Source organism: Siphateles boraxobius, unplaced genomic scaffold, assembly GCF_051911475.1.
Source record: "Siphateles boraxobius isolate OS27281-9 unplaced genomic scaffold, OSU_SipBor_1 16, whole genome shotgun sequence".
Lineage (NCBI taxonomy): Eukaryota > Metazoa > Chordata > Actinopteri > Cypriniformes > Leuciscidae > Siphateles > Siphateles boraxobius.
The window spans coordinates 11,576,362-11,591,150 of NW_027508766.1; the positions used below are offsets into that span (position 1 = coordinate 11,576,362).

Below are 14,789 nucleotides of genomic sequence, written 5' to 3' on the forward strand. Positions count from 1 at the left end.
GAACTCGTTTTCATTGCCAGAAGCATCCACCAGGTTACATACCAAAACATCCCTCCAAACACAGAGCAATTATACCAAACCTTCTGATTAACACAAACACATGTTTCTGTTTGCAGAGAGCCTGACATTAATCAAGGCATTGCCGCTGAGTACGAATCAATCTTGCATTACTCCTAATTACTGTCCCACGCCCAGGCTCCTCCATTTGAGCTATTTGTTCAAGCGTAGACAGATCACTAGTCTCCTTAGATTGGGTTCAAATCTGTTTAGTGTCAGTAAAACAGTTTGCCATTTATAGGCACAGATTGTCTTCTGGTGTACTTATACTGCAGCAAATCTCTGCTCAGTGCCACTGACTTGGCTACAACGCCTTCACTTTGTGTTGATACTGAGTGCGTTTAATGTATGTTTTTTTTTTCAGCACATGGCCAGTGTAATATATACACACGATTACAGTTGGAAAGATACAAGCTTTGTTTCAAAATGCCTAAAGTAAATATACAGTGTCAAATAAAAAACACAGCCAGTCTAATCACAGTAAAAGACAACTGTAATGTGTGTACACAATATGATTTGTGCACTAAATCCAGAAGTAACTCCAGAACAATCGGCATATTTGTAACTACCTGCTTTTCACAGCATTAGGCTGCATGCTATCTGAAGTTTTTCGCTTTTCATTTGCATAAAGTTAAACATTCCCCAAATTTGGTTGCTCTTGGCCGCTCTCCGTGCTTTTTCTTACCCGCTATCAATATCACAATTCACCACAAGCTCAGCTTCTACAGGAATTAATTGAAAATGCCTGCTTTGCACCACTAAATCCACTGCAATGTAAATACGCCGTCAATATTCTTCTGTTGTGTCGTCCAAGAAAACTGTAATATTAACACACACACACACACAACAAAAACTTGAATGCATGAGTGTTAATGAGAATTATCAAAGGCTATACTGAGGAAAACTAAACACAATTATTTTAGATTTTCCTGATTCATATTATTGAAGCTCTACACATTATGACCCTTTTTACAATGATTGATTAAAAGATGCTTGTGAATCATTTGCAATTGACTAAATTAAGATCCATAAATGAAGTACCTTATAAGTTGTGTTATCATAACCCCCCAAAAAAAGTAAATAAAAAAAGGTATTGCTCAGTCTAATGACATATAGACTGATTAATACAAAGCAATGGGTGATATTTTTAAAAAGCCAGTCCACTGCTGTTTTGTAGTGAGAACATTGTTCAGCTGGTGCACTTGTTAATCAGAGACCATTACATCTTCAGAAATTCTCCTATAGAAGCTAGCTACATATGAGAAGAGAACGATAGAGATGATCTTAATTAAATGTAGAGCATCAAGCAAATTTATCACAGTACAGGAGCTAATTAACTGAGAAAACACATGACTATCAGATGAAAAAGAGTGTCAGAATCTGCAAATAGCTTTATTTATGAGGTGCTTGGACTGTTGAGAATACATGGAGTGAGAAAGCAGGTGATTTTTTGCATCGGCAGCGGAACAATTTGAATGGTATATTTCATGCGAGATGAAGAAAAGTGATTAGCAAAATAAACCACAGAAATACTGTAATATTCACAGTTAAACAAAGCAATCATCAGAGGTCTCAAGTAATCATTATTTAGATTTAAAAAAATTCCCAATGTATTTTCATCTATCAAAAAGTGATGCATGAACCATTACTACAAATGATCCAGCTGTGAACACTGTCTGTAATGTTACTGATAAACATCATGTTAGTGCCAAAAAAGCCAGGTACTAAAACACTGCATTATAAACTAAACAAACTACTGTTTTATGCTAATTGGAATTTCTTTGCATTGGGTTTGAATTGAATTTACACATTTTAAAGCCAACTGCATTAAAACAATTTACAAAATAATAGAAAGCATCCATATGCTGTAATTTAACAATTATGAGCCATTCTGCCAGATGTGGCATGCTTAGCCTAGCTAGATAAAATACCATATCGAAATATTTTGAGGCTGCACCCCAAAGGGAACATTTAAAATTAATATGTCCAAATATAATATAATTATTTTTACAAATTAATTTACAAAACATCTGTAACTTTGGTTAAAATTAAATTGCCCCATTTGCTATTTTAAAGGTTCCTAATTTCAGTTTTGGAGTTATCCTATGGCATTTTTACATTGCATCAAAAGTCAAAAAAACTTTTAATTTTCTCATAATATATATTGCACAACACAACATTTTCAATGATTCTCAAACGCTTCATCCAATGATTCAATCTCTCTAAATCCCTCCTTTCCGCGAGCCTACTCTGCTCTGATTGGCCAGATGGCCAGTCTGCTGTGATTGTCTACCGCTTACAGCGCGTGGAGAAAATGAAACGCCCATTTACCATAACTGAATCCGCTCCGGTAGGCTTCCTCAGGCCTCAGCGATTGTACACACGGTAAAGACTGCAACGATGGTGTCGATTTGACCATATCAATTCGAGTCCAATGCTATAACATTGGAAGAACTAGTTATTCAGTCCTTCCTCCATCGCAAGGACGACTTGAGCAGGACATTTCTCAGTGATATGCTACTAAGTTTGACATACATTATGAGATGTTGCAACTGTAATTAGCATTAAAAAGTGTATGTCCATTAACAAATTGATGTGTATATTTCTAATTTATTGCGGTGCACATGTGGAAAATGTACTATTAACTGTATCAAAAACAGCGTTTAACGTGAATGACTGATGTAACATTAAAGTTTATAAAACAAATCTTTCTCCATTCTTTATCATTACTCAAAGTAGTAAGAACAACAGATAATATACATTAATGGACACAATTTTAGATGACAGTGGCCCACAGCTGATTAGCTGAAGTATTTCAGTAAGACAGTAATAATGTGAGTTAGCTGGAGACCCACACAATATAAAACACAAAACTACGTATTTTGAACACTAGGTAAAAAATATATACACCAATAATTAATTATAATTACAGGTTATGATTCTGAGGAGCAAGTTGGTCCAAATAAAGTGGGTACTGTCCTATCTTAATGTATAAGCGTTTTGTAAATCCCATTTAGACCTCATGGAAATTTGAGAAGCAATTGTCAAAATGTTATACTGCTGTTGTATCGCTGTGATACTTTTAACCACTGACTCTTCACAGCGTCGTCTCCACATGTACACAACACAAACCAGCTACAGCGTTTGAGGGCGGGCCAAAGTAGACGTTGTTCGCGGCCAGCCAATGAAGACCACAGGCGGCATTATGCAAATGTTTTACCGAACTACGTATACAGGTCACAAAAGTGAGACTGGAATTCATAAAGACTCGGTTAGGCGGTTAAGAGTCGATTCTTTCTTTTGGGAAACAATCAATTTTTTTCTGTCCACTTTTGACTTTGCAGACCATTTACATTCAAAGACAGCTATACACACTGCATGAAACGTAATATTTGAAAACGCATAATGGGGCAATTTAAGTCATGCACCTCTCACATCTGTGCTGTTTTTTTTGTTGGTAATACATCCCACCTGAATTTGAATAATAATAATAATAATGTCACAGGCTGGTTGGCGTAGAGATTAAACTGGATCTAATTGCAGCAGCCTTTATTGATAACAAACTCAAACTAACATAAATACTCAAGTTTCTCAAGAATTCAAAAACAAGAACAGAACAACCAGCAAATAGCAACGATGACAGACACCTGAAAATGACTAAACACATGCCTTAAATAGATGGGCAAACAAGGGAGCTAACAAGATAATTAACGAAACAAACCTGAACTGAATACTGAAATCAAAATGTAAACATGGTGACAAACTGACAGGGGACAGAGGAAGACAGGACAAATAAACAACTTAAAGCTACCAGGAAAAACAACACAAAACTAAATGAAACAAGAACATGCGTGAGACATATACTAATAAAAATAATAATAATAGAATGGAACAGTAATGCATAAACATAATTTATTGCATGTAATGACACATTAACTTTGAAAGCCCTTATTATTTCTAACATGTCTAATTATATGTAATACTTCTAATTTGCAAGAAATACTGTGTTTCTTGAGTGCGGTTTCGTCTGTGGTTTTTGTAGAAACTGTTGCTGCACCAGCAGGGTCAGCATAACATTTAGCATATGCTTGCATTGCTGCAATGATTCTGTAATAAGGAAGTTCTAAAAAGAGCCAAGTGCACTCTGGCAGACTCTGTGTTATGCGGTTAGCCTGTTAATGTGCATAATTAACTAATAAGCCTCTGCCAGCTGGAACTTAGCATATTCACTGTTTGCTTCAGAAGATTTCACCATCTCATCTTCAAGCATCCTCCAAAAGGGAATGAGCTTCTAATCTCATTCCCATGTCTGCCAGTGTGAAGCTGGTTTCTGGATTCCAGAGCACAGTGTTTGAGGACCTGTCTGATTGGTCTAAAAACCTTTTGAAATTCAGAAAAAATACAAAGAATGGTAGAGCAATCAAACACTTACAGGATGAAAGAATACTTTTTTTTGCCAACTGTTTTATGAATACTGTGAATTCAGACATACTACTTATTTTACACTGTTCTACTACTGTTCTTCACCTAATAGTAGGGAGATGTGCATATTTAGACAAATATGTGTATTTAGGGTTGGTGTATGAGGCAAATTATTGGCAGCACAACAGATTAAGTAATCCATAAATAATGTATAAAGTTTAGAGAAAATACAAATTGACAAAAATGTATCCAAAAATACTTTTTTGACTGTCAAAATTCCTTTATGCATCTTGGGTAAGTGATACCAAGAAATATGAAAATGTCATTGATGATGGTCAGAAACGAGTTTTGTGATGAATTCATTTAATATCAACTAAATAATATTTTCATTGATAAAATATTTCAAAAATCACAGCATGTCAGGTCAGTTTGACTTCCTTTATTCTAGGTTTAATACTCGTTGACAAGGTTAACCTCACGGACAGTGAAGACTACAATGACTTTGTATCTAATACTAAAACACTGCCTGCAGCAGAATCAAGGGAGACCAGTCAACGCACAGAACAATACAACAGGTTGGTCAGTTGCCAGGAACAAAATCGAAAAGCTAAAAGGTTTGTAATTTCCAAACAAAGGTGGAGGTACAATACATTCCCTGATTAAGAGATTAAGGGAGGAATTAACTAAGAATTAATTATTCCAGATGATTACTACGTTTATTTGCACATGCAGACTGTGCTGTTTTAGCACCAAATTCCCTGAAGGAATTATGCAAAGAAGGGAAAGTCGCTAACAAAATGTGTGCTGTGCACAATTTGCACAGTGCAATCTCCCTTTTAACAGACCGCTTCTGAGTGTTAAGTTGTGGAGGAAGCAGCAGACTACCACAATTGGTTATACTTAACTGTGACTGTACAGCATTACTACAAACGTCAGAAATAAAGAGTTAACCACAAACATTGCAGTTTAAATGAGAACACAATATACCCTCTTTACTCTGATATTTACACTAAAGTAACACTAAAGTTTTATATGAGATATGGCACTGTACATGCTACTTGCTGTTGACATTAAAGCATTAATAAAAAATAATAATAATAAAAAAACACTAAAGTTTGAGGTCACTACCATTTTTTAAATGTTTTTGAAATAAGTCTCTTATGCTCACCAAGGCTGCATTTGATCAAAAGTAAACTGAAAACAGTAATATTGTTTTTAAATTTGTTTTTAATTTAAACTAACAATTTTCTATTTTGATATATTTTAAAATGTAATCTATTCCTGCCAAAGCTGAATTGTATATATATATATATATATATATATATATATATATATATATATATATATATATATATATATATATATATATATATATATATATATATATATATATATATATCTGTCTGATGAAACATGTAAGAATTTGTCTAAAATGACCCCAGGCCAAATGAAATACAAAGTCAAATTATTGTGAGGCTGCAGTACAAAAGGAACAATTTAAAAGACATATGTGACCTCTAACACAACTAACATGATGTTAATATATTTCGACTTGGCTTAAAATCAATAAAATTATTTTGCAATGTGTGTGAAATGACACTTTCCAGCTATAATTAACATATAAATTTAAGTTTATTTCACATCTTTGTTAGTATAACGTCTTTCTAGTGAAAAGAAAGACCCCTCTACAGGGTAATGATAACTTTGGTCTGAACAGTGTGAAGAGCTTGAGACAGATAACAGGCCACTGCAGGGTTATAAATGCTTTTATATAGCGTACAAAGAAGCAGTAACTAAACATAATTGAGAAACTGAAAGCTGGGCAACCACGACTAAAAAAATTATCAACAGTTTTATACTATATCATCATTGCAGATTTGATTATATGAATGGTCAATCTTAAGCACACAATCTTGTACTCTTGTAATCTTTTTCAAATTCTGTTCAAATTGTTTATGATGTTGTAATGTGATTCATTTTGAAACTATGGATTGGTTCAGGGCTTATATGTTATTTTGAAATGTCTATATGGAGAAAATGAATGGGAATATCCTTCCAGAATCCGGGCTGCTGGAAAAGCTTGTCATGGATTCGCAGAAAGGTTTTTTGTTCTCATTTCAGAAATTTTCCACAAACCCCCTGGCGACGGTTGGAGAAACGCTGACTTTGATATCATGTCTTGTAAATTCTAGTCCTCATCTTTACAGAAGAAAACCACTGCAAAGATCTCTCAAACTGTCCATGCACACAGTCCATAATGAGCAGGCTTAAGAACCATAATGAATCTAAGTGCTCTTTCTCATGCCTTGTCTGATGAAGGCTAAAAGTTCTCTGTGTGGGACTGAGGTCACATCTCTATTTGAGTAGTGGCGCAGACACAGGAAACCACAAATGAGGACACTAAATTGATTCATTACACTCGAAGAGCAGGGAGAGGAACGAGTCGAAAAGGCAATTTTTCAATATCTGCGGGGAGAAAAGCCAAAGATAGACCCAGGCAGGCTAGACAGATGTAAGTAGGGGAGGATGACCGTCTCCTCACTGCCTGTTGGTCGACTCAGCATGTTTGGAAGCAATCAACAGAAACTTCAAGGGTCCTTCTTGCTGTGGTGTATGTCCAAACAGAGGAAAAAGAGCTGACTTGCAGTGTATTTGAAGGGCTGGTGAGTAATTGGTTAATTCAAACAGCTCCAAAACCTGTCATAGGGATTTATATACATTTTAATGGGAGTGGTTTGTTTGACCTCAGAAGTCCCTGGAAAAGCAGTATGGTTTGTTTTTTTGATTGGTTAATGGGGGGAAACTTTGCGACAGATGGAAAAGATAATGTTGTTTGTGACTCCCGCCTGTATTTTAATTCACTAAAACAAACTGCCTGGCAATATAAGACTTTATTTGCATCAATTTGATGCAGTTTCTAATCCAGCTAAATGAATGTAGGCAAATGAACTTTTCACTTGGAGTCTTACTCAATATTGACATGAGCATCCACCATGTAAAATGTCTCCTTGACTGAACATGTCAGCACACAGAGACCAAACCGTTTAACAGACTGGAAATACCAAGATCATTAACAAAGATTGAAATAAAGGGCTGCGAGTAAAAACAGATTTGTTTTCACCAAAATCAATGGACATACTGTAGAAATAAAGGACTCCTGATCTAAAAGTGGATGTAAAAGCAAGTGCACTGCTGAGACACGGTGACATCTTCAGGATCTTGATGTAGTGTGATTTAGAACAGCACTGTGTTTCGTTCGGTCAAAATGTCTCTGATGTTCCTGCAGTTTGTGAGGTAATTCTTGCCTCGGCAGCACTGCAATTGTCTTGATTAATTGGAATACTTAATTTGTCATTAAGCTTGATTAATTCCATTAATCTATTAAGCCTAAAGTCATTCTCTGATGCCACTGGTATTGATTATTCCATTGGGGCAACCACTGCAGAAGCTCACAGTTCACCATGGCAACAGATGTTTGAAATGTGCCCAATTGTCTCACACTCGCTCAATTTCTGTGATTGCACTGGAGCATTTATTCAGTAATCTCAGGATATTAATCATTTTTAGCACCTCATGAGCTAGAAAATTATTCAGATGTGATGACATTCCCTGCATCTCATGAACAACAGTCAAAGCCCTATGGAAAATAGCACAACCCCATCTATTACAGAGCTGTCTATCAAAAATAACAAACAGAATTATATCAGTGCTGGACAAAATACCCAGAACATTTAGCTATTTTGAATTATAACGTACACTCACTGTCACTTTATTAGGTGTTTAACTGCTCGTTAATGCAAATATCAAATCAGCCAATAATATGGCAGCAACTTAATGCATTTAGGCATGTAGACATGGGCCGTTTCTCAATATTCGTTCATTTCTGTATTTGTGTTCTTGTGGACTTGTGAATGATCATCAGTACAGTTCGAATCCCCGGATGTGTTCTTGATCCGCCCCTTTTATCGAGGATGCATCTAGAGGTGACTTGTGCTGGACTTGAGACAGCCGGATATCCAAGAATCTCACACCAACTCTGCTGAGTGCAAAGTGAAGTTTCATATCTTTATATATTTAGGCTATTTACCTTTACCGTTATAGCCTACTAGAGCGCTGACTTTGTATGTTTGACTGAATTGTTTGCTTTATTTCATATTGTATAGCTTCTTATACCTTTTACTTATACTTTTTATAATGGCTATTATTGATCAATAATACTGACATTTAATAAAAAGAGACAGGGTTGTGTTTTACGTCATATTTCATTTTATTACAGTGAAGATAATCAGAGTAGCTATATGCACATATTGTTTTATTGTTGTTTTATTGACAATATATAGTTTATATAGATGTATTGTTTCCTAAAATATACATACGCAGATAAACGGAGTAGCCAGAGAGAGTGGAGTGATGCTATACAAGTACACCATATTACAATGGCCAGATTGGTTCAAACTGATAGAAAGGCAGCAGTAACTCATAACCGTTACAACCAATGTCTACAGAAGAGCATCTCTGAACACACAACACGTTGAACCTTGAAGCAGATGGGCAGAAGCAGCAGAAGACACAACATGTGCCACTCCTGTCATCTAGGAACAGGAAACTGAGACTATAATTGGCACGGTCTCACCAAAATTGGACAATAGATGATTGGAAAAATGTTCCATGGTCTGATGAGTCTCGATTTCTGCTGCGACATTCAGATGGTAGGGTCTGAATTTGGCGTAAACAACTTGAAGCATGGATCCATCCTGCCTTGTATCAGTGGTTCAGGCTGGTGGTGGGGGTGTAATGGTGTAGGGGACGTTTTCTTGGCACACTTTGGGCCCCTAAGTACCAATTGAGCATCATTAACGCCACAGCCTGCAGAGCATTGTTACTGACCATGTCCATCCCTTTATGACCACAGTGTACCCATCTTTTGATGGCCACTTCCAGCCGGATAACGCACCATGTCACAAACCTCAAATCATCTCAAATTGCTTGAACATGACAGTGAGTTCACTTACTCAAATATCCTCCACAGTCCAAGATCTCAAACCAACAGAGCACAGTGGTGAATAGAGGAATGTGGTGGAACGGGAGATTCGCATCATGGATTTGCATCTGACAAATCTGCAGCAACTGCGTGATGCTATCATGTCAATAAGGGCCAACATCTCTGAGGAATATTTTCAGCACCATGTTGAATCACTGCCACAAAAAATTAAGGCAGTTGTAAAGGCAAAAGTGGGTAAAACCCAATACTAGCAAGGTGTACCTATTTTTTTTTCTTTTACATAATAATTATAATATTTAAAATGTATTTAATAGCCTTGCATAATGCATATTGTGACACATGACCCACTATACACTGTAAATCCAATTTTTGCATATTAGAATGATTTCTGAAGGATCATGTGGCATGAGAGTAATGGATAATAAAAATCTAGTTTTGCCATCACTTGAATACATTACATTTAAGGAAGAAAATTTTTTTTTTTTAAAGTTTCATAATAAGCAGATGTAATTTATAATACTACATATTTAAATTAAAATAAAATTTGAGCCAGTGATTTAAAGCCAGGATTAAAGGGAAATATGGTTAAATATGAAGTGATGACAATGGTATCAAGATACTTGGCTTGAATGATGGCAAATATCTCTCTCTTGAAGCCTGATAGATCGGTTACCTTAATGAACAGGGACTGAGCAAGTAGAACGAAGATGCTCTAAGGAGAAGGGATAACAGGGGTTTTGTTGAAACTTTGATTCTGCGAGCTAAATAGCAAGAATCTTGTCCTCATGATAAGGCTTTGATCTTTGTTTAGGTTCTGTATTAGGGATAATCATGTTTTATAGACTACACCCTGAGCTGTGCTGCAGTGATATTTTTATTACAACACATATTTCATCTCTTCATGCAATCATTTGCAGCTATTCTGTTGAGTTCTGTAGAATCAGCGCCAATAACATACACACTGTACACTGTTCGTACACATATAAGGACATTATAATAAACCCTACCTGCAGCCACTGGGACTGATCACTGTGTCCAGACGTCCAGGCATTGACCTTCCCTTGTTTATCCAGTCTTGCTTTCCCAGGCTCCCAGGTGAACATGTCCATGTTAAGAGTTCTGAAGATGCTGGAGGCTGTGATTTGGTAGTCCTGAACGTGGCCAGACTTCATGCCCATTGGCTCTGAACACCCTGAAGGATTCAAAGGCATGTCATTAGCTCACAAACCATATTACACCAAAAATCAACTTCCATGCTGGAACAAGCTAATGTTGGCAGGTTAGTGTTTTATGACCAGCCATTCTGGATATTGTTTTAGCAAGGAATGCAGGTAAACTATCATTTATGTATTGTCTAAATAACAAATTCAAGCATAAAAAGGTAGACAACGCCACTGCAATGCCTCTAACCAGTTGTATTGGCTTCCAATTAACTACAAAATAGATTTTATAGTGTTGCTACTTGTTTTTAAATCCTGGAATGGATTAGCACCTGCATTCCTCACTAACTTACTATCTGTTCACATCTCCACACTTCTTTAAGGTAATTCGATCAGGGACCGCTAAAGGTTCCCCGGGCTAGGCAGAAATGAAAACTCTGGAAAACAGCCTAACTGTTTTATAAGGACTGCCCCTACATCCTTTTAAAACAAAGATGTAAACATATTAATTTCCTCTTTTTAAGTATATAGTGGATTTATTGTGTGGTTGTTGCTCTTGTGTTAGGTTTGAAATTTGTTTCTTTATTATTTTATTAATTGATTGTCCTTAGACATATTTCACAGCACAGTGGTCAACAATTGTTGTTTTTAATGGTGTTATATAGTAAAAACAATAAAAAAATTAAAAATTTAAAAATAAATAAAAAATATTTAAATTAGAGGATATATTGCCCAGATACTGAGCTTGAAAATAATATGAATTATATTATGAACTTTTATGGGCTCAACAATAAGGATGGCTTAAGGCCAGTGTGAAAGAGATTCAGGATAGTTAATGCAACTTTTTTATTTTTGGGCCAGCACTGTGTTCTTGCATCTTATGTTCATATTGATCATGAATATGTGTTTTTATGCCTTTGGTTTGTTTTCATGTTTTGAGCAATGCTGAAATTTTAAATATGTCATCAAGTAGTTACCGATCTGAATAAATACACATATGAGGTTTTGTTGAAATCAAATGTCTTGTGAAAACAACTATATGCAATCATTTTCAATAAAAAGTGTGTTTATGAATATATAGCTGCATGATTTCTAGCTATTATTTACATTTTAAACCTATTAAAAAAATTATAAATTATTTGTCATTTTTGGTTAAAACATGTTCTTATAAATACTGAAGTACTAAAATAATTGTTCATTTTTGTGGTGGGGACATTGGCAGTGCAAATATTAATCAGAAACTACTGGCACAAGTGGACCAACAGAAAAAAAAAATTCTTATTGTTGAGCCCTCCTATCATTCAGATCCCTATAAAATAAGTCCCCTGAACTGGGTAAGAGAAAACAGAACTGACTTCAACCCTGTTGTGTTACATTTTATTGACAGTCTGGACAATGTTTCAGAAGTATAACACCATTTTAAAGTCCCCTTTGGATGTGCTCTCAGAATGATGTATGCTGTCTACTGAGGTGACTCACCCGTGAGCTCACAACCCAGGAGCTCCATGCGAAGAGTGCAGTGTCTCCTGCACACCTGCGGATAGATCCGCACATACTGAGCCTCGATAGGAGGCGTAAAGGAGTTGGCAAATGGAGTATTGTTATCAATATTTCCACGGAAGATCTGGAGGGAGAAAAATGTTTGAGGTAAAAGGGTCGAAACTAGATTAAACTGGACTAGGATTGCATTTCTCAAAGGAAATCAGTGCTTGCAAGATAGCAAAAGTATGAGTGTTTAAAAAAACTTTAGGTTCTGGACAAATGAATAAAAAAAAATAAATAAATAAATAAATAAAAAAATAATGGGTTAATTCACCCAAATTGAAAAAAATTGTGTCATCGTTTACTCACCCTTATGTCGTTCCAAACCTGTATGGCTTTCTTTCTTCTGTGGAACATATATAATTTACATCGACTTCCATTGCAAATGCTGTCTATATAATGGAAGTAAATTAAAATATTTAATTACCAACAATCTTCAGAATATCTTCTTTTATGTTCCACAGAAAAAAATAAAGTTATACAGGTTTGAAATGAAATAAGAGTGAGTAAATTATGACAATTTTCATTTTTGGAAATGAAAATGAAGTGTGGCTACCCTATATGTATGCAAAATACTGTATATGTAAAAGAGAATACTGATAACAATTTGGTATGTACATATTTTGATGGAATTATCACTGTTGTTTAGAGCAAGAATACATAATATAATACAATATGACATAATGGCTAAAATCCCCTAATAACAAAACAGTGTCTGAAATGATCAAAATGGCAACTACTCAAAGTTATTAGAGGAGATCTGGACACGGTCTAATAATAAAATGACGGCATCTGTCAGGATGGACACCATATGTCCTCTGAGGCCCTGACAACTCTCATTTATCCCCTAAAAATCTAGACTGAAAATGCATATGGCATAGAGAGAAGCAAAAGCACATACTGAGTGACTGATGTGGCTCTTTTTCGCTAATTAAAAAAAAAATGTCTCACTATATCTTCCTCCGTGCCCTTGACTTTGTACGTCCTCCAGGTCTTTCCGTCATCGCTGTAGGCCACTTTGTACGACTTAACATATTCTGGGCTCCCGATGCGCTTGGCTCCTTGGGTTATCACACCTGTGACCCGCATCCTCCTCTGTAGGTTAATCTGAGTGAAGGTGAGAAAGAAACAAGAGAGAGAGAGAAGAACAGATACAGAGATAAAGAGAGAGACAGAAACAGTCTTCTTTACGGCTTTATTTTAGTATTGTTTATTTACCTTAATAGTTATTCTATTATAGTATTTATTACATTTTTGAATTAGCTTTTCATATTTTCAGTTTTCGTTATTTTTTTAGTTTAAGTATAGTTTTGTTATGTGCTTTTGTCATTACTATTATTTTTTATGTATTTCTATATAGCTTTAATTTATTTTTATTTCAGTTATAGGTTTGGTTTTAGTAATTTTAGTTCTCACAAAGTAAACTCTGATGGTCTCAAAGATTCGGACAGCCTCAAAAACCCTCTTGTTTGACAAAACTACGGATTCAGCATCTGCTGTAGTATCCCCAACAGAACCGGAAGACAATACAACGCTGAATTAAGTCGTAGTTTTTGTTATTTTTGGACCAAAATGTATTTCCGATGCTTCAAAACATTCTAACTAACCCACTGATGTCACATGGACTACTTTGATGATGTCTTTATTTCCTTTCTGGACAGGGACAGTATACCGTTCATACATTTTCAATGGAGGGACAGAAAGTTCTCGGACCAAATCTAAAATATCTTAAACTCTGTTCTGAAGATGAACGGAGGTCTTAAGTCTTTAATGACATCATTTTCATTTTTGGGTGAACTAACCCTTGAAGGAGTAAAATCTGCTATAATGGCAAATTCGGGGACTATTATAGACTGAGGTCACGCCCCCTTGGCGGGCTCTGACGTGTATGACGCAGAGTGTTCTCATTGCCCGCGCCATTGGATGTGCAGTTGCCGCAGCGCAGCCTATGAGCGAGCCAGACGCTAATGTTATAGCTGTGCAGCTGCAAATGCGCTTTACATAAAGGCTTCAGTAAATCGAGGAAAAGGAGTTTCCCCACTGCGTATAGCTACGCAATACGAAGTGACCGTTCGAAAGGGAACTACAGCTTTCGGTAACCAATGTTCTGAAGGAAAAAAACTAAAAGTAGCTATGCTACTCACTTACCTACTAATTTGTAATGCTACTAATTTAACTATAAGAAATGTAAGTTTTAAATTATATACACTGACAAGACATTTCCAGGTTACCTAGATGTATCTGATAAAGACAGGCAATGGTGTCATTTTTAGGCAATTTTTCCATCTCTTGAATACTTTCATCTTTATCTTGTTTGCATTGCTGTCCTTCAGCAAGTATAAAAAAATGTCCCTTACAAGACACTGATGCATTATTTTTGTCATCAGATAAATCATATGTTAAGAAAAACGTGAAAAAAGTAAGAAAGAAAATATAAACATGTTGCACTGTTGAGAAGGTAAAAGTTACATTTTCACCAGAAAATAAATATTAGCTATGCCATCCACCTATTTTGTGCAACAACACAACGTTGTTTCAGCAGCGACTTTCAGCATGTTTCCTATAAAAATGTCTGATATCTTTACGTTTTACATGGCGTGAGAAAG

At 35.8% G+C, this 14,789-nt stretch overlaps 1 protein-coding gene and 1 long non-coding RNA gene across 4 annotated transcripts in view; one reads left to right on the top strand and one right to left on the bottom strand.

The window, feature by feature from the left end:
• The window catches only part of LOC143739258 (uncharacterized), a 626,344-nt gene that overhangs the window by 123,249 nt on the left and 488,306 nt on the right, over positions 1-14,789 (top strand). The gene's annotated exons all lie outside the window — the stretch shown is intronic.
• Positions 1-14,789, bottom strand: part of edil3a (EGF-like repeats and discoidin I-like domains 3a) — a 269,995-nt gene that overhangs the window by 20,462 nt on the left and 234,744 nt on the right. For both annotated transcript variants that reach the window (XM_077231597.1, XM_077231596.1), the window contains 3 exons: positions 13,135-13,290; positions 12,121-12,265; positions 10,489-10,673 (listed from right to left, as the gene is read on the bottom strand). In XM_077231597.1, coding sequence (XP_077087712.1) covers positions 10,489-10,673; positions 12,121-12,265; positions 13,135-13,290 — 486 coding nt within the window. The remainder of the gene's footprint in view (positions 1-10,488; positions 10,674-12,120; positions 12,266-13,134; positions 13,291-14,789) is intronic.